This window comes from Lepisma saccharinum, chromosome 3, assembly GCF_977018435.1.
Source record: "Lepisma saccharinum chromosome 3, izLepSacc3.1, whole genome shotgun sequence".
Taxonomy (NCBI): domain Eukaryota; kingdom Metazoa; phylum Arthropoda; class Insecta; order Zygentoma; family Lepismatidae; genus Lepisma; species Lepisma saccharinum.
This window is the reverse complement of record NC_139231.1, coordinates 77,229,021-77,256,590: the sequence shown is the minus strand read 5'-3', so window position 1 is coordinate 77,256,590 and position 27,570 is coordinate 77,229,021. Positions and strand designations below refer to the sequence as shown.

The window sequence follows — 27,570 nt, the reverse complement described above, 5'->3', positions numbered from 1 at the left end:
AGTCACAAAAGAAATAAAATACACCAACACTATACTATACTCTTTAAATCTTACTGTGTATTATCTTACTGCATACAGTAATGTGACCAGCACATAACAACGTTAGATTAGAAATTTTGCAGCAAGCAGTATAATAAATAAAGCTGAGGTTCTATATGTTCTTATTATGATAGCAGTCATAGTTATGAACATAATGAAAATTTACAAAATATATCGTTCATTGCATTGAAATGGGTTTTTTTTCCAGTTATGCAGGTGATAAAATAGGACTACTATATACAAGGCTTTAAACTTTGATCTCTGTAATAAATTTTTCACCTGTAAACACACTTGAATCACACATAGTTGAGAGACATGGCATATTATTTTCAGACATAAAAACAGAGTTAATTTCATATCTACTAATCAAATCCATTTCAAATTCAAATTTGTGAACACCCCTAACGGACATGATGAAGATTTCAAATAGATTATTATTGAATGCATAACTCTTACAGTTTCAACAAACCAGTATGCCATAACAACCATCTACATTTTTTGTTTCTCTCATTGCTCAATTTTCTTAATCAACAAGCTCCTTTCAAATATATATATTATGAAAGTTTCTCTGACACAATGCATCTTAACAACTTTGAATCAAATACATATTTGTTTTTTTTAATGTAATTGTGAACCTTTTACCATACAATCTTTTTATAATCTTACATGAAAATAAAACTTGTTTAGTATACCTTCATATTTCTAACTTGTGACATACCTGAGACATTTCATCTTTCTGGGATAACCACTTGAAGTAAGAGTTGTATGATTTTGTCACAGTGGTTATACAAGTTCTTAACAAGAACAATCATTGAGAATGCCTCACGAAAGCATTTCTTTCACAGCATGGACATATTTAGTGCAATGGATCTTCATAAGCTGATACACTCTAACACAAAATATCTACGTACACTTGAAAAGTGTTTGTTCTTGAATGTCAGATATCCGTTGGTAATAACAGTTCACGCGAAAAATTGATGGCATTGTTGAGACACCTTAATGTGCATTGTATGTAGTAATAATTGAAGGAAGCTGGATATAACTGGATATGAAGGATAAGCCATGTCTGATTTTAACTGTAGATTCAATTTTGTTTGCAGTCGAGATGATATTGAGGAGAACTGGCTACATGCCTTTTTACACTTATCGAGGATGCACTGCGACATGAAGATATTTCTTCACATCATAAAACGTACACGAGGTTTGTTCAAAAAGTATCAGACCTCAATTTTTTGGCATAAACAAATGTAGTTAGGGAGGTGTGGTTTGATGCACATATGTAGGTGATCCTAATGCACATTTTTGTTGTTTTTTCGAACCTGCAGAAGCAGTTAGTCACCGGCAGACTGCCGATGAGTGAGGAGGTGTAAGTGAGCAGCGTCGGAATTTCGTGACAAAATTACTGAAAAATTTGAACAACGCTACTGCATTAAATTTTGTGTCAAGCTTGGAGAATCGAAAGTGGAAACAATCCGCAAGATTCGACAGGCCTTCGGGGGCAAAGCAATGGGCACCACACAGATAAAGGGGTGGTACAACCGCTTCAAAGAGGGCCGCACGTTAGTGGACAGTGAAGCACGTTCTGCTAGGCCCTCAACATACAGAAATGAGATCGTCATTGACCAAGTGAGGACCCTGGTGATGCAGGATCGTGGAATCACGATCACACAACTTTCAGACGAGGTGGGCATCAGCATTTGATCCGTTCATTCCATTTTGACTAATGATTTGGACCTCAGGAGAATCTCAGCAAAGTTTGTGCCGAAGCTGCTAACGATCGAGCAGGAGAAACTCAGCTTGGAGATACAGACTTTCCTGGCCAGACACGGCATACCTGTGCTTTGTCAGGCTCCCTACTCTCCCGACATGGCTCCATGTGATTTCTGGCCTTTTCCCAAGCTGAAAATGCCCCTAAAAGGAACCAGATTTCAGTCCAATGAAGACATCATGCAAAATGAGATGGACCAGCTGCGTGCAATCCCAAAAGAGGCATTCCAGCACTGCTTCCAACACTGGGAGAACAGTTGGAAGAAGTGTGTGGTATCTGAATACACAATTTTTTTATTAATAAAAGTTGGATACTTTTTGAACAAACCTTGTATTTAAGGGCAATTTACTTGAAATGACAAGCAATACATGTTCTCGAAGATGAATAATGAATTGAAACTTTAACACCATAGCATCAAGTCGTGCTGCATGACCGAGTTGGATTGGTATGTTTTGACACAACATGTACACTTCAGTGCTAAACAACGATATAAATTTTCATTATATTCATAATAAATAAAGCTCCTTTGTACAATCAAGTCCACGTTTCTTACAATACCAGTATTACCAAAGTGCGTTGGGCAGGTGGAGGCATAATACTAGAGAATTCCCCACAAAGCCGAATATTATGCATTTCTATGATAACGTATACTTTCAGAATGCCAAAGCATCATAGTGTTCTTCGATGCACACAAACGTTGAAACCGTCACTGCACTTAAAACACTGTAAACCCAGTCACTTATCAATAGTGAAGTACTTTCTAATAGTTGAACTTTAACTTCCGAAGCTTCATGAAGGCAAGCACAGTTTCATCCGTGACCTTTGCTCTCCTATCCTGATGTTCTTTCACTAGTGGCTGGAGTGTTTCTATCAAGATTTTCTTCAGTTCACCCGTGAGCAGAGCTCCACTAGAGTAATCCTACAACATATACAAAGATAAAATAATGTCAGTAAATAATGAACATTTTTTTTTTTTGTAAATGCAGTGAGAAAATCACATTTTCACAGCTTGCACCAAGGACCTCATTCTTGACATACATAATAACCACTACAATATGTCAAGTAATAATATATGAACTTAAAGCAGTAATTGAGTTGGTGCTTAAGTCCACTTTGTGCACAGTAAGGCTAATTAGGACTGGACCTACAGTTTGAAGTGGGATCCAAACCACTATGTGCCTCCACCAGGTATTGAACCCGGTACCCCTTGATTACAAGGCGACGATGCTACCACTGTGCCATCGGGGAGCCCCTAAAATTGTAATTAGAAATACACCATATCAATGTTAATCAAGGGGTCCCGGGTTCGATACCCAGTAAAAGCACATAGTTATTCAGATCCCACTTTAAACTGTATGTCCAGTCCCGATTAACCTATCTGTGCATAAAGTGGACTTCAAACAAAAGCAAGGTATACAGCATGTTGCTGTGTGAATAGGTCATTAAGACAAAACTTTTCCTAATAACGTTTATATTGTTTTATTATTATTATTATTTGAGGGGATAGGGGGTTCTTTGGTGCCTCATTTCAACATTATGAAGCCTCGAAAAACTAAATTTATCCTGGATTATGCAACCGTGGTTTACAGGTTCATAGTTGCAACTATTGAATTAATTTTGTGGCAAGGAACATATGTAATTTGTGTAAACAAACAGGTACATATACGCTTGGCATGTCACTTGGTTGCATAGTCAAGTAACTTTGGTTTAGGTAAAATAGTCAAGTGTTAGATACCGTGGGCACCCTCTTAACCGGCCACCATGGGACCAGACCATTGACGGTTATTAAATGGCTGGTTAAACCGAATTATGTAATGGAATACAGTAAACATCACTTCACAAGATGAGCAGACAAAAAAGCACAGAATACTACTGTATATGTATCACTGTACAGAATGTACACATTTTTAAAACTGAACAATTGTAGAATATATCTTTAAAATACATACAGTACTACATGTATTTAAAGAAGGCTGAATCGTATTCTAGAGTCATTTTCACGTTCAGAAGACACAACGGCGCTTATGGAGAAACCTCACAGTGTTGCCAATACAGCGCTAGCTCATGTCGCCGGGAAATGATGACCTTCCTTCACAATGAAGGTGTTACATATTTTGTATATATAATGATAATTATATGTAATTATTAATATTAATATTATACTGTGAACGTTACAGTTACCCTTTTTACTATGATCCATTGCGATCACTACACACGCGAGTGTAATGCACGAATATGACACTTCAGAAATCACTTAAAAAAGTAAAAATCACTGAGAGCCCACACAACTGAAAACACTTTTTCGGGAGAGGGAAAAAGTCTAAACAGACCAAAGTAGATCTCTCACTTAAATAAGGGGAACCTGGCGCATGGGTTAAATTCAAGTTGCAACCCAAACAAACAAATGAGTTATGGCCCACGTGAACTGATAAGACGTGAATGACTCAAGCAAGGCATGTCATATTTCTATCTTGAAGCCCCATATTTTGTCACGTGTTGGAAAGCCTTTCAAAGGTTAATGTGGTGTCTATGAATTTATGTGTACGTTGGAAACTGAAAGGTGATCTTCATTTCAGTATTAATGTCGACAGTAATGTAAACGAAAACAACGTGTATTTGCGACAGCACTAATGTTGCTCACAACAGCAGCATTGGAAATAATTGTCAATTATTAAATTTAAGTAATTTCAATTCTATTATAACAAACTGCATGAAGTTCATATTTTTACTGAATGGAAATAAAATAACAACTCGAAAACTTGGTGGTGATAGCCGGAATGCTGCGGTGAGTCGGCTCAAGATGGCCAGACGTCGTCTCCTTACTTCGCGCGCGGTTCAGGTTAAAAAGAAAATCCAAATGCATGGAAGTAATATGTCTGGGAACCTTTGAGAGGTTATAAAAAATAATTTCATTATTTTCTCCACAACTTTGTCGCTGGAAGTTTTTACTTGGAATTACAGAACAAAAAATGGCCAGCGACGACATTTTCTACTGCACGAATATAAAAAATCTCCACATACTTTATTTGAATATTTTTTAATGCGAATATGCTTTAAAGTATTGATAAATTCTGATAAATTCATCACCTATGACAATTAAAAAACAGTGTCAATTTTTTTAATAATGAATGCTTCAATTTTACGGCATGTTTCAACGTTAGGAATGAAAACAATGTAAAAATTGTTTTTTCACGGAAAATTTGCATTTTTAATTTATCTAAAATTATGTAAGCAAGTTACCAGTTTTTTGTGTTCACCATCGTATTCTCTACAAAATTTCCTGCAAAACTGCAGGTACCAATTTTACTTAAGCTAAATTTGTAAATCCAGAAATTTCACAACAGCGCGCTCGTATTTCCCATAAGAGCCCATTGTGTCTTCTGAACGTGAAAACGACTCTAGAAGTATTCAATATTTTTTTTCTCAGCTGAGTGGCCGGTTAAACCAACAATCGGTTGAACTGAGACCGGTTAAGAGGGCAACCACTAGAGTGCTCCATCGAGGCCTTTTTGCTCGATCGTCTAATAGTTCACACGGATGACGCTAGATGGCTCACGGAATGGACAGTTTCTTTGCTCAAACATTCAAACGACCGGTATACGCTCGAAGCCCAGTAGTTCACGTATAACCGCAGTTTGTCTGTAGTAGTGGGTCCTCAAATATGTATTGTGAAGTGACACACACAGTGAAATTGAAACTAAAGTGAACATTGTCATCCTCTCCATGTAAAAATGTGATTTAGTCTATCTTACCAATACATATCAATATATGAAAATAAATAGATGATTATGGGCTGAAACTACCAGGACGGATATTGATACTGTACGATTATTGTCTCACTGAAATGATATTTGGTATATATTCGAGCAAATTACGCTTGAGCGTGGGAGATTCGATCGAGTATTTTCAAGCGAAAGTGGTCCAATGCAGAACTCTAGCACCCACTGTATGACTGTTTATCAATCTTTGATTGGTTTGTTTTATTTTACTATGCTTTTCTGCCATTTTTGGCTAATCAATCATGAAGATGAGGATGAATGGTAAGCTAATACGGATGAAGAGACAATCACAAACAACAAACATATATGGATAAAACACAACACAAGGATCACAGAGGATTATCCTGGCTTTAGGTCATGAGTTTGATACCAAGCGGAGGTGCAGAGTGGTTCAGATCGCACTTAAAACTGTAGGTTCAGTCCCAAGTAGCATACCTGTGAATGAAGTGAACTTAAAACAAAAACTCAAACTCAACTGGATGCAGGTCCAGGTGGCAGAGCCTCGTTTGTGTGTAATAAACAGCTTAGGGTGTACAGCATGGAAGAGAGGTTGACGTTTGGGTGTCTTCTCCAAGGGTCACCCCCTTACACCCCTAATGTCTTGAACAAGACAAGAGACTCTGACAATAAGACTGGTCTCATATACATTTTATCAAGGTATGTCATGTTGTCAGCCCCATTGTGACCAGTCTGAAAGGATCTGGTGATGTTCACATCTCGAGTTTTAAAAGGCCATCTTGGTACCACTTCTAGCCAATAATTGTTCATTCGGAGCTTTTGGCTTGCATTTTATAACATTTCATTTAGGGCTGAGCTGATACCGATATCTAGAGGCATGCACATTTTGCTTTTCACGAAATGTGAAATAACACATGGCAATCATCATTTTTCATGTTTCTGAATGGTGTCAGGTGCATTTTCCTAACATATTTTGTCACAAAATGATGAAAAAAAAACTCTTAAACATGAAATTTGGATTATTTTTTTTGTATGTACGCATTGCCTGCATTGTAGAATTATTTTCCTGTAATAAACTGTTTTCTTATGCTTGTAATAACCGTAAACTACAGGAAAATAATGTAATTTAGAGTTTATTTATCGACACAACACTTTCTGAGGTCTGAATTATCCTGTGAATTATGGAAATAATGCAAATCATGGAAAATTGATTATCTGCTGTAAATATTTGAGAAGCAAAAATCGACTCCTTTAAGCAGGAATAAACTTAATTCTCAGACAACTACATAAATGTGATATTAAAAAGGAAAAGTTAATTTAGTGTAATAAGTGTAGTTTCTAAATCAAATTTAGACTTTTATTCACCATTCTAAAGCAGAAATGCAATTTTATGTACCGCATATGTTATTCACCATAAATATGTGGCTCTACTGATACCTTTACAATACTTAAAAATTGTAATAAGTCAAAGTGTAAATTATAATACATAAGGTTTCCACCAGAACTATACCCAAGCAGTTTTGCTTTTAAAAATTCACACATGAGATAATTTTTTAATGACAATATAATTTTTTCACACAACGTCATTGCAAAAAATAATAAAATTGTGCATTTTAAACTATTTCTAGGATATTTAGACTCCACGTAAGATTTCCAGACTCTGAAAAAGTAACGGTGATTAAATACAGTTGAGCCCGAGTTATACATATGCCAAGGTGTAGAGAAAATAATATGTTAAACTGAGAATTACTTACAAATCAGATTTAGATACCATGTCATATCATTATTAAAATACTGTAATTGTATCTATTTTTAGGAACAAGATACAGTTGAATACACGCTATCTTTGTCATAGTGGTAAATTAATTAATCTAAAAGTTTGATTCTTGAATACATTACACTTTATTAGTCTTACGTGGATTAGCATCCACTTCCCATATAAATTTTACTTTCTGACCAAGCGAGTAACTTTTCCTCTTTCTATTCTGCATGGCCGACCAGTAGCAACTGAAAAGGTTCACTGGAGGAACTGCTGTTCTATTTATATTAGGAAACAAGCATGGTATGTCAGCTATCTGCTTCTTTCTAATGTGTGTAGTTTCGTGTCCTGATTACGTAGAAAAGAAAATATGCCTTATGTTATGTGGCAAATCTTTCTCCTCTGATTTCATGCCGTCTCTCCTTGCCTTCTCTGCGACACCATCGCGCAGCACTCGACTCTCTCTCGCAACTTGAAACCAACCACCACCATGCCTGCCTATCCTGCTTCTTATACTCTTCTGTTTTTGTAACGACAAGAAATATATACTTCTGTGACATTTTTGTAGCTTGGTTACGTACAAATCAACTGTATTCTGTGAAAATTAGTATGTATAACACCGAATTACGTACAAATAAGGTGTAATTAACACGTTTTTAAATTATACCTTCCCGGGACCTACAGTAATTTACGTACAAAACAGAATTACGCAGATCTGAGTTACATATAAAGCAGTCTCAACTGTATCAACTCATACTGTTGCAGCAACATTGGCATTGGGTCAGCTATATATACACAGAATTTCTTAGATAATGGGCTTGATGAAAATGCATTGCATGACATTTTGCTGACCATGCAACAGTCCAACTTTAAACAAAGACCCAAAGACAGCCCTACCAACTTTGGCAACCAATTTTCAAGAAAATTACATGCTGACAACAAAAATAACAAGACACACAGTGAATCAAACAGAAATCAAGAGCAACGACTAAGGAAAAAATAGGGTTGCAGTCTTTCATTGATATTGATAGGCAAATAAAGTATGTTTTATCACAGGTTATGTGGAATTATTATTAACATAACCAAAACTTGCAAGAAAATTTAAAAAAATACTATTACCTGTCTTAGTTTCTCTAACTGTTCATCATCTTCTAGGAAAAACCGAAGATACTGATATGAAATATCCACGTCGCAATTCCCTCCTAATTCTCGATGTTCTTCCAGTGTCGCTTGTCCACCAGAGAATGCATGTTTGTTTACCTGTAAATAAAATCAAAGGACTTTCATGCATTATATGTATACTCTATTGTCTCGAAAAAAAAAAAGTAGCGGTTTGTATGGCATTGTTTCCATGAACAATTATTATACTTATGAGAACTTTTATAACTGAATGTGTAATTATAACAGCCATTAAGAATAGTTATTCAGTTGTAAATATGCACATGATCTTTCTAATACTGTGTTCCTCCCTTTGCAAAATTCAATGTAATTAGGAATTCATAATAAATAAATAAATTCAGCTAAAAAAATTTAAGGATGATGATTTTATCTCAGATCATACAAGTGCTGACAACTCACCATCGCGGATTTTGCTGAAAAAAAGATATGTTAAAGGACCACTTGATACATGTCCAAAAATACAATATTTTCCTTTTCTGTTTATTTGTTACAGTGTTACAAGCTCTCAAAGAAAGACAGTATTTGATAAAAAAAAAATTTACACAAGGAAAATAATGCAATATTCAAACTACTATGAATCAAAAACCAAATATGGTAGAGACTTAAGGTTTCCTTTATTTGAAAGCTTGTTCAAAGCACTTCCAAAACCTTATTAAGGAACATACCGTATTTACTCATGTATAATGCGCACTTTTTTGCAAAAAATTTGCCCCCAAAAACTGTGGTGCGTATTATGCACGGAATAATTCAGACAGCCAACATGAAACCGTACAGGTTTCATGTTTACGGAACCATATCATGTTATATATCGTTGTAAAGCTTGAATCCTGCAGTTTCTGAATATGGAAACAGTATTCCATACAAGATAACGACACTAATGTGAATGCTGCTCCTGTTCGTGAGAAACTCATCGAATTTGGGTGGGAGGTGCTCCAGCATCCACCATACAGTCTGGACCTGGCACCATCAGACTTTCATCTGTTTGGTCCCATTAAGAAATTCCTGGCCTGCCAACACTTTGCGACAGATGCGGAAGTGAAATCAGCAGTCCGCAGATGGCTATACTCCAACCAAACAGACTTCTACGAACAGGGCATATTGAAACTAGTACCACGATGGGAGAAATGTGTGAGAAATTTGGTGACTATGTAGAAAAGTAGGTCAAAGATGTCAGTTCATTTGTGATTTGTTTGGTTTTTGTTACATATTAAACTTTTTGCGCAAAAAATTATTGTGCGTTACTTTCCGATCTGCCCTCGGCCAACTCAGGCCGTTCCCCCAGATACTGCGAGCAAAACGAGCAAAATCAAAATTTTACAGAATATATTTTTATTTGTATAAAATTTTATATTGACTGGGGCAATTGTCCCTCTGTGTCCCCCTGCAGGTGCTCTTGGCTGTCTGGAAGAAATAATGAAAGACGTGAAAACTAATTCGAACTTGAGTGTGCTTTTGTTCTGCTACTCTTACATTCTACTAGTCTTGCTTTCTTTTACCTCAATGTTTGCCCCCTAGAATTGATTTCCATTTATGATTGGGGAGGGGCAATGCCCATTGTCCCCGTGGTTGTTGCTTGAACTATAATTGGCTTCAAAATACTTAATTTTCTTTAAGAGTATTATATCGTTTAATAACGGTGATAAGATTCCTCTCCACTAAATTTCTAGGTGAAAGTAGTACAATAATGTAGGAGGGGCATGGACATCTGGAAGGAGGAGCACCTCCCCCTTAGAAATTGAATGTCATCCTAAAAGCATATATTTCACACGTATAATTTGATTTCAGTCATAGAAATTTTCATTAATGCGATAATTTCAAATTCAATTGGTGTTTTCTAAGGGAACAACACTATTATTGGGGAAATATACCCCGTGGAAAAATACATTGCTTGACAATCCGTGGAAAAAATCTGTGAACTTCTATGATTAAGGGGGGGGGGGCAATTGACCCCTGTGCGCATGCCTATGTCTATTATACCAGCAAAACTCATGTCCTGTTGTACTTCACTTTTTTTTTAAAAAAAAAATAGAACTGGAAAAAAATTCAAATTTTAGAATTTTCATTCTTAATTTTAAAGTTAAAGAGAGTTTCATAAATATATTCCTTAATAAGGTTTTGGAAGTGCCTTGAATAAGCTTTCAAATAAAGGAAACCTAAACTACCTACCATTTTTTGTTTTTGATTTATAGTTGTTGGAATATTGCATTATTTTCCTTGTATAAATTTTTTTACCAAATAGTGTCTATCTTCGTGAACTTGTAACACAAACAAATCAACAGAAAAGGAAAATATTTTATTTTTAGACATGCATCAAGTGGTCCTTTTAACATATATTTTTTTCAGATGTATTTGAAATTTGAATGTGACACATTTATTACTTACCCGTACGATTTGAGATGAAATGGCCCGGGAAAATATTTGTGAACAACAGAACTGACATTATTACTTTGTGTAATAAGTGTAAAATTCGGGAAACAAATTTGAACTTTTTTTAAAAAAAATTAAAAACAATTACCTCAAGCATTGTCTTTCTATGTTTACATGTTGTCAATACTATATCAAACTAATTTTCATAACAGAAACAGTGCTCTGTTATATTTGAAACTTGAGGACATTTACCTTTGTTTTGATTTGCTTTGGTGTATCTGTTAAAAATATGGATGTGTTTGGATCACTGGCAGACATTTTTGTCTGTGCCCCTTGAAGGGCAGGGAAAAATGTTGAGTGTATCAAGGCTGGTTTGTGATAACCAATTCTTGGTGCAACATCCCGAGTCATCCGAAAATAAGGATCCTGCAATCAAAGAGAGACGAATTAGATATTTTAGATTGACAAGAACATGCAGAAGTCTTGTACTTTCAGAAATTACACTGTTCATTAGTACTATTTGTAAACACTAGAATGAAGGGAAGAAATTATAAGTGAACCAGCTATATGAAACATTTATGTCACACAAAGTATATGCTGTACCTTATCAAATCGAATGTATTAGAAAATTTGAGTTTTTCCCTAACATGGTTTACTGATGATAAGAGACTTTTCCTAACATGGCTTACACATACTTATGTTTAGAAGCACCTTAGGATTATCACTGTCTAGCATCCTCACGCTGCAGTGCAATGACATCTAGTTCATGTTGTCCTTAAGTGGCAGAATCTTGAGGCATAACGATAAGTGCTTAGAGGAGGACTATGATTTGCCTTAGTCCTTGATCACTGGTCACCCAGAGGTACCAACTCTAGTGCTTGGATCATAAAACTCTCTCTGGCATCAGAACCAAAAGCCCATTCTGCTCCAAAAATTCTACCTCCTATTCCAGGGCTGTGGTTCACATGGTTTGGCAGCATTGCATGGCTTCTTCGCTCACCTGAACTTTCCATTTCAGATTTCTTCTTGTGAAGATATTTGAACGATAGGGTACAAGAAACGTGTGAGGTTTAAGTAGGAGCTGAAAGAAGCCATAATTGAAGTAGCAGCAGCAATTTGTGTGTGTGACTTCATTGATTTGGTGTTTTAAGTCCACTTTATGCACAGAAAGGCTAATCGGGACTGGACATACAGTTTAAAGTGGGATCCGAACCACTATGTGCCTCCACTGGGTATCGAACCCGGGACCCCTTGATTACAAGGTGACGACGCTACTACTGTGCCATCCGGGAGGCCCTTTGTGTGTGAAATTTTATGACTTGTCTACAGCAATACACTGAGATGAAAGCCATGTATGTTATGTTGAAGAAGGAATTTTGTATCTAGGAGTTAATAATAATGGCACGTTCTGTACTTTTAACTGGTATGTTCACTGTCATCTTCACCTCCCCCTGTCACTAAATAAAAGCCTTGTATATGGGGGAATCGGTCACCTGTTATGAAGTGAAAAAATTCTGGGAATGTAAAAACTGGGATGCTGCCTTATCACCTCAGCACTCCCCACCTCGTCTTTACACAAACACACCAAAAAACACGTACATTACATGTGTTCTTCACTTTGGTGCATGTTCAAACAACAATAATATGTATAAAATAAAAATTATGTTTCCTGGTGTCCCTTTTGAAGCAAACAATGTTTGAGAAGTCCTACAGAGTTTCCTCTGCAGGTTCCCTACTGTTCGCAAAGGCATAAAAGAAAGGGTTCTTAAAAGTTTATGATGTTAACAGACTTGCACTAACTCAGTCATTGACATAGACAAAGAACGCATGACAGAAGGTATGTCATTTTCTCTTTCCACACATCAATTTAAATACATAAAGTATATTCTCTGTACACATTCACAAAGATATCCCGTTACACATTTTGTTTGAACTGGAAGGAAAGATAAAATGTGTGTAAAGAGAAAACATATCTCACCTGATCGATTGCACAAGGAATAAGGCAAGGGATGTTGGCCTTGTTGAAGATAAAGGGGAATGATGTTGAAAATGATGGTGCAGCCTGGATTGCAGGGAAGCTTATCTTTCCAATTACATCACTGTCACCAAACCCAAAAATTCCTTTCACTTGGTTAAAAGTAACACACTTCTGAATTCGAACCATATTTTGGTAGAACTGCGGACACTGCCTGCAATTACAAAAAAATATATGTCAACATATTACTCACAGGCAAAATCAAGTTTATATACAACGGTTACAATAGAAAATCAGTTCATATAATAGTAAACAATTCACACTACAGGTACATAGCTAAAGTTGCAATAAAAATCATCTTAGCACATGCCATTAATATCCCCACCCTAGTATGAATTTAATGATGTTATGAAGTCTTTGTTGTAGTATATGCTATGTAAACAAGCTTGTATTTCATTGAATACTAAGATGCATTGTTGGCACATGTAAAAGATAAACACTGCTATTGTAGCAAATATGAGATATGTCACCAATTCAATATTCAATACAAGTTAGTAACAAATTTATGCCAATGACATGAAAATACGTGGGTTGGAAATTTAATAGTGGCAACACTATGAAATGGAACTGGTGCTTCTCAATTATACCACATGTTAGTTTGATATGTACGTTATCTCCCAGTAAATGGACTCCAACACTAGACGCATGCACAGTGTCGAAAGGAACAGAGTATCCTTGGGGTTGGCGGTCTAAAGTTGTGTAGTCAGAACCCCACTAATGTGAAAGTTCTGGTAATTCTCGCCGTACCTCCAGGACAGACCGTCAATGCACAGTATTACTGTTCATTTTTGGAACATAACCTGCGACCTGCATTGCGAAAGAAAAGGGGACACTTTCTGCTGAATCCTCCCATCATTTTGCAGGGCAATGATCGGGCTCATGTAGTGCAACCTGTGGCTGATTTGTTAACAATACCAGCCCCTATTACTTTGTTTTCATTCCTAAGATGAAACTTCCGAACTGTTCCAGAGATTCTTCAGGCAAACCATCAACAGAACAGGCTCTGCTACAGAAATACTACGACTTCCACATAGCTGGCAACAGTTGTACACAATGCTGCTTAATACATCGAAGGGCTTCCAGAGGATCTCTTTAGTATCATTTGAAAATAAATAGTTGCCACTAAATTTCCAACCCACGTATGTTATTAAAATTGGTCCCCTTCATAAACAAGTGCATTTTTGAAGCTTATAATGCAATTGCTTAATCATTAAAAGAATAATCAATGAATCTACGACTAGTTTATGAGCTCCAGAACTGCTTTTGTTGATATGAGGGGACTAAACTGAAAAATTTACAGATTTTTCCTGCCAGTGGCATTAATGGGTAAAAATCGTTTCATTTAAAGTTATTAAGTGTTTCACTACAATTTACATAGCCTAATCACAAATTATTATTTTCTGACATTTGGTGATGTAAAAATCCTGATACACTATGGGAACTGCAGAAATATTCCTCTACACTAAGGATATTGGAAAACAAGAAAGTACACGAACCAGTGGTTTGCAAAATTACATTATTCTGAACAACTACCACATGAAGATACCAACATACTGTAAGTAGGAACATTGAGTTTTCATTAGGGCTGAGCCGATACCAATGGTTTTGAGGAGCTACAAATGCAGCCAAGAGAAATAATTCATCTATCAACATTAGACCTTTTCAAAGGTTTGTTCACCCTTACTTGTGACAGGTTGGAAGGCCAGCGCAAGACCCATGTAGATTTTCCGAGAAACGCTGGTAAGCCTCCACTTTCCTGGGAAACAGATGACAAGATCAAAGGCACAAGTAGTGAAAGCTGCAACCAAACTTGACTTTGGAGGAGTAACAAAAGTGGAGGTATTTAAACCACCATTACTATCATACTGGGCCAAGCAATTACAGAGTTCTTGGGAAAGAGAGACAAATGTTGCTATTGAATTTGCTTTGTTTTTGTCTACGTTCAAGCAGGGAGGGAGAGTTTCGGATTCAGCAATTTCTTCTTGTGCTCCTACCTTCTATGTAAGTCTATGGGCAGATATTGCAAAGACGTGTTTTTATTACAAATAGCAACGAATAACAGACAGCAGGGCATAAATAGAACCAGCCAAATAAGCATTATTTTAATAACTAACTGTATTTGTATATATTTTTATGTCGCTTTTTCTCTCTCCAGGTTAACCCAAATGACGGAAAATGCTAACAATTCTTAAAAATTACCATCAATGAATTCTATAGGAGTGAATTAATTTAACAGAAAAGGGTATTTAACTGCACTTTTTTTGCCTTTTCTCTTAAAAATTGTTTCAAGACTTTGAACAATAACACCACGTCAAAGACAGAATACAAGCAATATAACATACCCTATGAAATCTACATCCGAAAAGATAAATGTCTTTTCCATGTCAAATCCGCAAGCAATTATGTCTTTGGCATTTTCATACGCCATCTGATTGGCTTCTTCTAGCTTTATGTCTTTCCACAGGAACTTCTCATCATCTGTGAGCTGGATCACCAAAGGAACATCAAACACATCCTGCAACCACCTAAAAAAATATTAAAAACTTAATGAAACGTACCTGTAGAGTCCTTGAACGGTGTACTAAAGACCAACAATGTGTCTTAATGCTAAAATGTTATATTATGCCATGTGTAGGACAATCATGTCTGACTCATCTTGGAGCAAGTACATGAAAAACAAAGCACTCGTAAAATCAAAACTTTAATTACGAGCTATACCCCATTTGAAAGCAGTCATCAGGCAAAAAGATATGCAGGTTGAAACAGGAAAGAAATGCTAAGATCACAATTAAAGTTTACTTTCACGTGTGCTGTGTTTCTTAATGTACTTACTCCAAAGTAAGTCAGGCATAGTTTTGAAACATGTGGTACCAAATGTATATTTTCCTTTTCCACTATAGATATTTGCAAAACCAGTGATCAGGAAGTTACAATTTAAAAGTAGCTTCGCTACAGCTACATTCACCAAACAGTAGCTTGCTACATTACTCCTATGCGGTACTCCAGGGTGGCTATTCTACGATCATGATAAAATTCAAGTATAATTCCCGGTTTTCAAGGCAAACTGTCCAAAAATTCAAGGGTGCAACCAGATGTATTCTCTATTTCAAACCTACATATTACCGCCTCTCACCACCCACACAGAAATATGTATTAACAATATGAAGGGTCTGCGCGATTCCAATGTATCCAAAAATTCAAACTCAGTTCAATTGAACGGTATATGTATTTAAGGTGCGGAGTTTATATTTCACATATTCAGACTAGAAATACATCTACAAACACAAGTCAAAAATGTTACGGGATATACTGTAATAATCTACGAAAAATTCTTAATTGCATAAGTATTTCAAATTTACCTAATCAATATAATAAAAAAAAATCAACTTTCAGATATCTTATCTTGCAATAATCCTCCATATGTCAGATAGACTGTTCTGCAAAGGACACTAAGAAAGCAAACGGATTGAGAGAATTTGGTTTCATTTTCCAAGTAGCTTTCTTTTCTTTTCCTTCCTCGATTAAAATAAAAGCTAAACTGTGAATAACTCACCTCAGGGCATTAATAAATATGTATAATTTCAATGGGATCTGGATTAAGAAAAGTTGCAATTTTTCACATCTACAAGAAAAATTCAAGCAGAATTAACACATAATTCCTGGAATTCAATGAATTCCCGGTGAGTAGCCACCCTGTACTCGCTACTTTTGCATGAAAACAATATGGATATTCAAAAGAAGCCCTTAGCAATTGTACTTACTACTGGGTGGGCCAAGATTAACCGAACCCGACATGGGAGAAGATATTCGATGTAGCAACACGCAATAATAATAATATTTCGTTTTCAACGTAGGGTGCTGTGAATGACGCACATTGACATTGACCTGACCTGATCGTGAACGGAGAGAGGGAAGGGGCCGGGAGGGGTAAACCTACACATGTGAAGGCAACCATCGAGGTAAAACTAATCACCAGTGCAGACACAAAAATGAAGCTGGCGAAGGAGGCCAGGATATTCATCGTAAAGGAATATTGCTCAAAGGGCAGATCAGTGAAAGGAGTAGAAGAAAAATTCCGTGTCAACAGGACACCATCCGCCAACTCATCCTTACACGAACTCATAAAGACATTTGAAGGAACAGAATCCGTGGTTGATAAGAAGGATAAATACCCACGTTTGAAAAAGGAGACGGAGAAATGCAAGTGAGTAGGCTTCTGTCTGTGATCTAATTGTATAAAAATAACAATAAAATAGTCTTGCAGTTCATATTTTCATTACTTGGTTGGGTTCGGTTTATCTTGGCCCACCTGCTAGATAATATATACCGTTATTTATTTTCATACCTGTTATTGGATATATTTTGATAGCAGTGTTGCCTCTGTGACTTATTTCTAACATGGTGTTTGAGAACTAGAAGGTGTGCCATATCAATTCAAATTTGATATTTCAGTGCTACAACTACGAGTCCTGCCCAAATTAATGTTTAGAACATACCACAGCAGGTTAAGATGCTAGGGGTCGCAGGTTCAAATCCAGACCTGTACATGGGTGTCCTTTGCGAGTATCCCATCATCAATTTTGTTAGCCAAAAGATGCAGAAAAGCAATGCTAAATAACAAAATTAAAATTGTCAGTGTATCTAAAAATCATCTACCGAATGCTGAATAATAGTAAATCCTGCAGCTTTGAAGATGTAATGTATCTACAAGAAATGAATCGCTTGATTTTTCGAGTTGTGAGGTACTTGTGTTTGAGACAGTCAGTAATCAATGAATTTTTCTGCCGTTTACACTGTCCGCAGGATTTTTCCAGGGAGAGGCAAGCAAAGAATTTCCATCTGGGGGTCGCAAACAGGGGAATATTTCTTCTGAAAATAGCATTGCCAGCTCAAAGAAACACTCCTTCAGTCTTAAGGTACCATGTTCCTGTAATGCCCTTATAATAATTTAAATAATTTCTTGGGAATGAAATGCTATAATATGTGTCAAAAAGATACTTTAGGTTGACATTCACTTTCTGGGTGGTTGCCCCTCCCTGCATCCACCTTAGGATGCCAAAAGGCTTGCACTGCACACCGTCATGAGTGGTAACATCAGCAATCAGATGATGTTTCTATTTCAGTTACGCAGGGTGGGAATTTCAGCAATGTTTGAAAGTGTATTTCTCAAGAACCAAAACAAATATTGCTGCAATATTTTGCACAACTCATTTCTCTATCATTGACCATAAAATGAACGGATTTAAAACATATTTCACATTCATAGAGTAATGCCCATTCATAGGGTCAAAATATACATGTATGCTGGATATCTAGATATTTTTATCTGAGTCTCTGACATTTTGATTTTCCATATAGTGATGCTACAAATATATATCAGTTGGTTATATGGATATCAGAATTATTCGGATACAAGTGAAATACATTAAGCAGCTATCAATAACTGGACATCTATCACCTCGATTATCCATACTTCCATTAACTTGTAATAGGCTTGCTGTTTATGAAGCTCCTGCACAAGTAAGTGTTACTGTTGACAATTTCTTGACCCTATTGCCACTTAAAAAAAAAACAAAAAACAACACCTCAAAGCGGCGAGAAGAAATGTAGCTGTAGCGAGCTACAGTAGTGTGCTACTTCCAACCACATACTTACTTGGTAAAAATAAAAGGTATCAAGTGACCCATGTGCATTGCTTGGGATGATGGACCTCGTCCTGTGTAGAGATAGAAAGGCTTTCCTTGCTCATATTGGTTAAGAATATTGTGTACATCCCGATGAGAGAAGAATATCCCACGGCGCAACAAATGGTGAGCTGGTTTTCCAGTAACTTTCTCAAACCTCTCTACAAGTGCTTGGTCAACCTTGGAGCTCCCAAACCTTTCTGTCAAAAGCAATACACAATTATTAGTACAATTTGATTGATTAACATGTTGAAATACAGGGTATCTATAAATGAACTCCTGGATTTTGAAGCTAAATATTTTATTAAAAATTGAAAACTCAGGAAAAAGTAAATACATAGTTTTGAAGGTAATGCTATCAAGTTTTGTTTACAATTTAGTAAATTCTAATGTGTGCCCCGTTTGTAGCACGGCACACATCCAAACGATAATCGACTTTGCCACGTCCTGGCCAGCATGTCTGGGGTGATGGTTGCCACAGATGCGATAATTCTTTGCCTTAGATGGTTGACATCTTGAATTTTCTCCGCATAAACCATGTTCTTCACATGTCCCCATACGAAAAAGTCTAAGGGAGTAAGGTCCGGACTTCTTTGAGGCCATGGAATAGGCCCTTTTCTTCCAATCAACACTTATAGTATCTTGAAATGCCTTGAGCCATTGACGAATGGTTTTGTCCGAAGGCTACTCTTCCTCATCTCCCCTGCCAGACCAACCCCACCCCCGGTCGGAAGTGGCGAGGGTACTTCCTTCTCTCCAGTAATTTCCTGGGGGAGTATGACCATTATCTTCCCCTTCCATCCCCACCCCTAGGGGTGCAAAAAAAAATAGGGGGTCCAGGAGTATTTTCTTTTCTTCTAATCCTCAATCCCCCAGAGTGAGAAAGCGAGAGAGAGAGAGCTAGGGGGACAGGGTTTGAGGTTCTTCCCTTTCCACGGACAAGAAAAGAAAGCAGAAGAAAGAAAGAAGGCGGCGATGGGTGGGTTATTGATCCACTCTGCCACCAGGCAGGAAGGAGAGAGAGAGAGAGATAAAGAAAGAAAGAGAGGGAGAGAAGGAAATAGAGAGACACTATTCATGACTCTCTCTCTCTCTCCTGCCCATAGGGAGAGAGAGAGATATATATACTTTCTTCTTCTGGTAGGAGGTGGAAGCCCTAAAGAGAGAGAGAGAGAGGCCCACCCTGATGGAGAGAGAGAAGTTAGCAAAGAAAGAAAGAGAAATTAGAGAGAGAGAATATCCTCCCACCCCCAATTCACTTAGTGGTGTAAGGGGTGTGTGCTAAAAATGGATGGCCACCCTCCCTCTAGTAGAGGGGGAAACCTCACTGGGTAGTTTCCCTCTCAGTCCCCATCTGTGTCACGGGTGGGATACCACTCTTTCTTTTCCATTCCATTTCTCTCTCTCTCTTTAATATTTCACCCCCTCTCTTCCTCTCAATATATCTCCCTTTTCTTATCTCCTCTCCGTCCATCCCTCTAAATTTTCTTTCTTTCCATCCACCCCCCCCCCTCCAAGTTATGTCCTCCTGTGTCTCATTTTCTTTGCCTCCTCTTCCAGACATCCCTGGCACCTCTAGGGGTGGGAGTTGGAAGGGGGTGGGGAGCAGCCACATATCTTATAGGAAGTGATACTTGCCTGTCACTCGGCACATGGAGTTAGAAATAGAACTAGCTCCACATGCGAAGGGTGAGCACACAGGAAGTTGATTGTGACTTAGCAATGGATTTAACCAAGGGCAGGACACTGGCCATGAAATTATTCTAGGACGTGTTTCTGCTCACCAGATCTAGATACAGTCTGGCCAAGGAAGACGAAACTACCTGGAAAGGACGATTCCAAACGCGAGAGGGGAAGCAGGGAGAAGCACTCGCCAAACTACCCTGTGGTATTTCGCTTGCGTGGGTTCGCTTGTTGTGTTTATTACCGCTTTCTGTGTTGTGTTTGGGATTTGTGATGGCTCTTACAATTGACAACAAACTGTTTCGAAGTGGAATGAGGAAAATTGGGACGTTTTGGCCCCTGTTGCACATTCTACAAAACACCCTAGTTATGCTAGAAAATGTCACAAGCCATTCAGTTACTACATTTATATTTATAATACTATATACAACAATATTATTATTATTGAATACTATCCTGATTAATGTTGTGTACATTTGTGCTAATTATAATATTTACTAAGAAGATCAATTTAATTGACTGATCTAAAATAAAGCTACTGGCTTACAAACAAGTTTATCTACTAATGTGACGATATGAATACGTTCCTGATATGTTCTGTTTGCTGATATAGTATATGACTGGCCACTGAACGCGTCCCGTTGGCGCATGCGAACTTCCGTCCATGGTCTCAGCTAAGGCAGCCAGACAGTATCACTAAAGATAGCATATTCTTTCTTTGTTACCAAGACGAGATGTGTGACCTGTGAGGTAGCATTCTGGCTTGAATTTGGACTAACTGCAAAAATGGACACGAGGTTTGACCAATAACAATTTTGAAAGGCAAGTTGGGCATCTAAGTAAGGTTAAGACTAATCTACAAATACTAAGGATTCCACTCTATGCCATCCTATGCGAGCAGAAGCACTGCCCATACTGTTAGTAACATGAAATCTTAGAGATTATCATCTTTTCAGAACTTACCATAACAGATTGGGTTAAGAATATAGTTCTTATAAGAGGTTACCAGTGGCATGCCCAAAGGGGGGGGGGGGGGTTGGTGACTTTTATAACCCCCCTCCCTTTCGGTCCAGTATTTCTAAAAAAATGTAAAAGGCAGAAAAATTTAGCAAAATGAGGACTGACTACTTAAAAAATGTACACATAACCCCTCCCTTTCGAAAATCCTGGACACACCACTGGAGGTTACTAACACTTTACATATTACACAGTAACAATAAACAGTTCATCTGAACTGTGAGTGGCTCTACCATTAACCAGACATGAGTTATTGACTTACAAAATATTGCTCACTCTGAGAGCTGCATTTCAATGAGAGTGAAGTGACAACAGCGGTCAAGAGAAACAACACTGAGTGCCAGGAGACCAGAGTTATGGCTATTACTACATAGCCTACCCTTTGTAATGATTAAAATATAAAAAAACTGTGCTGGCATGGTGTATAAAGAAAAGGTACTGCCATAACAGCACAAGTGTAAACTGGTATAAGAAAGGGAAAGAAGAGCTTCCTTTAGTTCCTACAGTTTCCAAAAACTATATATTCTTGGCAAACCATGATCCTATGAGTTAGGTACCCTTGACCCTTTGTACAACCACTAGAAAGTGGGAAAATTTGCATGGTTTAAGAATGTTTTTTGTTGTTTTCAGCTTGTGGAAATATGCTATGGAATGGAAAACGTATTGGAAAGCAAGTAGCATGTGGTTACATTATGTTTAAGTTTATATTGTAGCATTAAAAGTACTTTTATGATTTTGTTAGGTTAGGTGCTTTGCTGTTAGAATCTCCACGCATTTTATGTTTTCTGTGTGCACATAATGATATTTTGTTGGAAGAAAACTATCAAAGAAATGTGCTCTGGAATATGATTGTGGCTGTATTTGCAAAACATCATTCTTGTGCTTCTTTCACCCTGAAACCAGAAAGCGAAAAATGTATATTCTCATGATATGTATGTACATTTAATGATTATATTTTCAATTAAAAATATTATTCCTAATAACACTGAAATTATGATCGACTTGACTTGGTTTGTCTTGTAGATATGGTCTGTTTTATTTGGTTTAGGATTGTTAGACTTAATGGTGTTAATAATTTTACATTGTTATGTTAGGAGTTCTGGGTTTGGTGGTCTTAGTATTTGCACGTTTATTTATTTATTTCTTGTGTGTGAATGTACTTGGAACTGATTTTCACACTTAAAAAAATGGTGACAGTAGTGTGTGGTTTCCACATCACCCTATAAATTTTATGTTACGTAAAAAAATGAAATCTATAGATTGGAAAAAAACTGTCACAATTCTAGAGAGGGGGGAGGGTTTACAGTCGTAAAGGGCCCCCAGCCAATTGTACAGTGGGATCCATGAGTATTACCCTACAAATTGCCCATCATCATGTTCGTGAACCAAATAAGAGTTTCAAGAACTAAAAGAAAACTCAAAACAAGCTGTAGACAACTTCTGCAACAGCACACAAAAAAATCCTTTGCTTAAAAACACATAGGATGTAAGGGAAAAATTAATTACAATAGTCATGGACATTTGCATGGTAATACTGATGGATCCCATTGTACAATGGACATTTCCACTCAATTTTTTTTTACAGCAATTTTAAAAACTACACTCTGGAAAAATGACTCCTGCAAGTTCTCGCGTTTCTCTGCATTCAGTTAAGGCAAAAATGAGACTTCCAAAGTTGAAAGGCTATCTTTGGACTCAAAACATGCTCCGCCATGTTAATACGTCATTGTTTGACATCTGCTCTTCGAGAGTGTTTACGGGTGGCAGCCATGGAGAGCCAACGTCTGGCCAACATGTGCAGCAGTTTTACAAAAAGCAAATCACAAGAAAGAGCAATAGTGAAAGAGAAAGGTATGCTTTGTAATGATCATTCTTCTATTAAATATCCCTGCTGCTCACGTGCGAGATAAATGAAAGGGTTCTGATGCGTGCATGTTCTCAGGTCATGCGAAAAATATTGCTTGTAAAATTGGTTACTGACCAAATTTTCAAGAATATATTTTAAACTTATATTTATCGAAATTTACCATAACCTATGTAGTGCAAAATAAGAATTTTCACATTCTTCACTTTACTTATAAAGCATATTTAACTTTATTTTCCATAAAGCAATTTCAGTTTGTGTTTCATTTCTTTTGCGCAAATGATGATAAAATATTTTTTTTCAGATAAGAGAAAATACACTGAGAAGATTACATCAGTTGCACTGTACATTTCAAAGCTTAGTTTATGAGTAATTATTACGAAGAAATAATGAGTAAAACATCTATCACATACTGAAATTGTATGATATATTTTGAATTTTGTGCGAAGAAAGCTGCCTCATCTCTTTGCCACGAACCTCGCCACTAGGGATCCTATCGAGACGAGACATGGCAGTCTTGGTCTCATTCTCGTTGAGAGTTGTAAATGCGTTTATTTGTAAATGCCTCGTTGACAGTCTCGTTCTCATCTCGGTTTCCGAGAGCAAATCTCGTTCTTGTCTCAAGTCTTGAAAAAATATATAGAATTAACAACGTATGCGAAGGCTTATCGTACAAACTTTCACAGTGCATAGAGATTATAAAGACAAAAAACTTTTCTCAATGATTTTTTTGTTTGCTTTACTCCTAGTTTCAATGCTACGAGCCCTCGAAAACTTGATATGATCCTGCTTATATATGCAAAAAAAACTGCCAATTAAGAATTACCATGAATGTACTGGCGTTGTAATTTTTATGCACAAAATCCATGATTTATCTGAGGAAGTTGCATGTTCCAGGTTTTGACTCTCGACCTGGACATGACTGTACCTTTGTGAATATCCTTTCATTGAAGTGGAAATTATTTGGTGGTGGTGGGGGGGGGGGGTTGCTCAAGACTTTGGGGACAGCTAAGGGAATGCTTCTATGGTTAACATTAGTGTTGCTCATGAGACGAGACATTTCTCGTCTCATCTCATAAAAGGAGACAGGACAAGTGAATGTTTTCGGAACAAGACAGGAGAGACCAAAGTCTCATCTCGTGGGCAGATTGGAGGATACTTAAGATTGTGCTGGTTGTTGGTGGTCTTAGTGTGGGGAGGGGTAGTTTCTCCTCGAATATTGCTTGTAGTCATTCATCTTCATTGTCGCGATTAGCCAAAAGTGGGAAGAAATGTGACGTTAGAGAAGATAGGTACATACTAAATTAACCATGCATTCTCATCGTAGCAGTTAAACAAAGTGACGGAAAAGCAACATAAAAGTAGGATAAATACATAAATCTTGCAATATATATATTAACTGAAGAAAACTGCAGGAAATTTAAAAACTCTGCGAACCTCTCTCTATCTTTTTTTTTTTTTATTATTACGTATTCTTATTTTAAAATTTGCGAAGAAAATATTTGTAATTCCAGAAAAGGCATTCTTGTAACAAAAATTTCTTGTCCATTGATGTCCTGCCATATCACATTCTCAAGAAATTTTTATTTATTTATTTCTCTGTTGACCCTTTGTCAGAGGGCATGGAAAGCGTCATGTTACACTTTCTTACAAAGTATATTCCTGTATCCCTTACAGGTTTATATAATCTCATACATTTACATAGATAATGCTATAGCTACAGCTATGGACAATAATTAGGGATTTGCAGCATTAAGATATGTTATGGGTTCTGCATTTTCCCTTCACACTATGATATACAACAAGTTTTTATGATTTGATAGAAATTCAAATAGATGTATGCATATAAGTACATTACCGGATACATTTCACTACTGTATTACATTTAAAATTTACATAATGTTATAGATACCTGCTTTTTCACTTTTTCTTAAGTGATTAAACTAAAAGTGTAAGAAAAGATAATTCGGCTATGCACAGTGCCTTACTTGTAGTTTCCCATAGTAAACTTCATGTGGGGTGTTCCGTATATTCTCAAATACTGTATAGGGCTCTATTTGTGAGGTAGTTTTTGATTGCCTTCGTTTTCCTATCATGGGAGTTGATGGATTTAATGTCATTTGGCAGTTTATTATAGAAAGTTATTCCGGCATTTACAGGTGATGGATTTGATATCAGTAAAAATTTACAATTCCACAAACACATGTAACTTCTTCGTTTCGTCACTTTAACATTCGTACTTACCTATCTGCTTCGCGGAACATTCTTGAAGGTGTATTCACGTTTTTTTTTTTATGAAAGTACTGTCAATTTTTCACATTACGAGTACTTCTATATTTGCATTGTTTCGTTTCCGTAAGAAACAGTATGGCACGTACACTTTCGCAGATCATCGCGCGTCATGCTTGTGTTTTGTCAATGCAGTGTTTCCAACCTTCATAACCCAAAAAATACTCAAGTGATTTATTTTTAAGCTTCTTCGCATTATTTTACGAACAAAATTTGGTAGCAGTTAGATATACCTGAAACACATTTAACTCGTATATTTTGAAATAAAATTCATTTCTACTTATATGCATAGCAGAACATTTTTCAACTAGGGATTAGTTCTTTCTTCAATGAAAAAAGCTTTATTTTTAACATTATAAGTATTTATTCGTCGTTGCTAATTGGCAGCCAAAATTTGACTCACGTTGTCTATCGTCAGCTGATATGCAGTGTTTCCAAACTTATGAACCAATAAATGACGCAGAAACTATTCACAAAAGTTTTTTAAGCGAAGATTGATCCACAAACCATTCACAGAAGGTTAGGTTAGGTTCAGTTAGGTTAGGCAAACATAGATAATTAAATTGGAAAAAGAAATCCCGCTCACACGTCATCTTGTAAAACTACTGCGTGGTTGCTACACTGACAGGGGGTTACGTAATCGAACACACGGAACATTTGATTCACGTAGTCGACGGTAATGGTGGCACGTGCCATCGTGCAACAGAGATACATGAATGTCGAAAAATACCTTATTTACGGGCCGAATAACTTGCATAATTAAAAAAAAAAAACACTCTTCAAAGCTTCAGAAAGTCCACAAGAACTAAATCCCGTAAGTACTTTCTCGTCTATTCTCCTGTAAATTTCAATGTGTTTTTCCCGTATATCTGATCATTACCCTAAAATTTTAACTATGATTGCCTAACCTAACCTTGTCGGTAATGATTCGTGGGGCTATGCATGAATGGTTTTTGGGGCTATCCGTCAATGGTTTGTGGGGCTACTCATTTTTCAAGTACTGTACAAAATCCACTGGATCTTCCACACCCGGTATGAATTTCACCACGCATCCACGACACGTAATCTTTTCGGAAAACAATGGCGTGGTTGGAAACCCTGCAATAGACAAAACACAAGCACGACGCGCGATAATCTACGGAGGTGTACGCGCCAAAGGCTATTGTGCGTCGGAGAATTAATTTTCAACAAAAATAATGAATTTCCACTATGATACATTCCCACATGACGGAAAACACCTTCCAGATGTTAGACAAATGCTACAGGAACTTATTACTGTAAGTAGTTTCTTGTGCAAAAATGAAGAAATCTGTTTGTGGGATAGTAAATTAGTACCGACAATTTTTATATTTTCTGGAGAATAGCTCTAACAAAAATAGGGCAGTGGTTTCTGTAGGAAGGAGAATAGTGCAGGGACTTTCAACCCGAAAATCTTTTCACTTTACCAACAAAAATATTGATATGCAGGGAGTAAAGAATTGTAACATATTGCAACAAATTTCGCAAGTATAATTTCTAAAGCTACACAATTTTGAGTACGGCAAACACTTAATGACTGCAAGAGCTAATACAATTTTAGTAACAATAAAATGTGAATACTAACTTATAAGTTTATCGTAATCTACTCCGGTTTGGGATTTGCTGACAACATTCCATGGATCCACGACATCGTCATCCTCTTCCACCTGTGCACCATTTACTGTAGACCCTTGTATCTCTAGATCTCCCACTTGGCTTATTAATTCACTCGTCATATTTCTGATCTCAAAGTCCCAACTCACACTTATTACACCTTTAAGGTGCCTGATGCAATCACTTCCTGTTATTCTACGGGGAAATAACACGACGTGTGTAATACGTGTTCTTAGTTTACTTAATACGCGCTACGTTACTATATTGTTTTCGTTCGTCAACGAAACAGTAGGATCCTGCAAACTGTCCTGCGCCGACAGTGTACTGTAGTTCTTTGCTTTATATAACATAATATAGCATTTTAAAGGAAGGTGGACAGGGTATTTTGCATTTTTGCATACACTAAATAGATGAAACTGTTAGAAAATCCTTCTTAGCTTTGTATATACGTAAAAGGAACGAAATGAAATTTCTGGAAATTTGTACTGAAGGAGGAGATATCATTCACTGGTCACTG

At 36.9% G+C, this 27,570-nt stretch overlaps 1 protein-coding gene across 1 annotated transcript; it reads right to left on the bottom strand.

Annotated features, from left to right (window-relative positions):
* Window positions 1-37: 37 nt before the first annotated feature.
* On the bottom strand, window positions 38-27,294 carry TrpRS (Tryptophanyl-tRNA synthetase). Its single transcript, XM_083118867.1, has 7 exons — window positions 27,025-27,294; window positions 18,540-18,768; window positions 15,227-15,409; window positions 12,828-13,038; window positions 11,102-11,275; window positions 8,423-8,563; window positions 38-2,726 (listed from the first exon to the last, which is right to left on the bottom strand). Exons 1-7 carry the CDS (start codon window positions 27,173-27,175, stop codon window positions 2,568-2,570), a joined length of 1,248 nt encoding a protein of 415 aa, XP_082974993.1. The 5' UTR covers window positions 27,176-27,294; the 3' UTR covers window positions 38-2,567.
* Window positions 27,295-27,570: the final 276 nt, after the last annotated feature.

Bases quoted from the DNA above. Each gene is read 5' to 3' on its own strand.
- TrpRS (XM_083118867.1), bottom strand. From the start codon at position 27,175: ATGACGAGTGAATTAATAAGCCAAGTGGGAGATCTAGAGATACAAGGG. The intron at 18,769-27,024 runs GTTAGTATTCAC...TGCTTTTGACAG, and splicing joins AGATTACGATAAACTTATAA to AAAGGTTTGGGAGCTCCAAG. The intron at 15,410-18,539 runs GTAAGTATGTGG...ATATTTTTTTAG, and splicing joins ATACCTTTTATTTTTACCAA to GTGGTTGCAGGATGTGTTTG.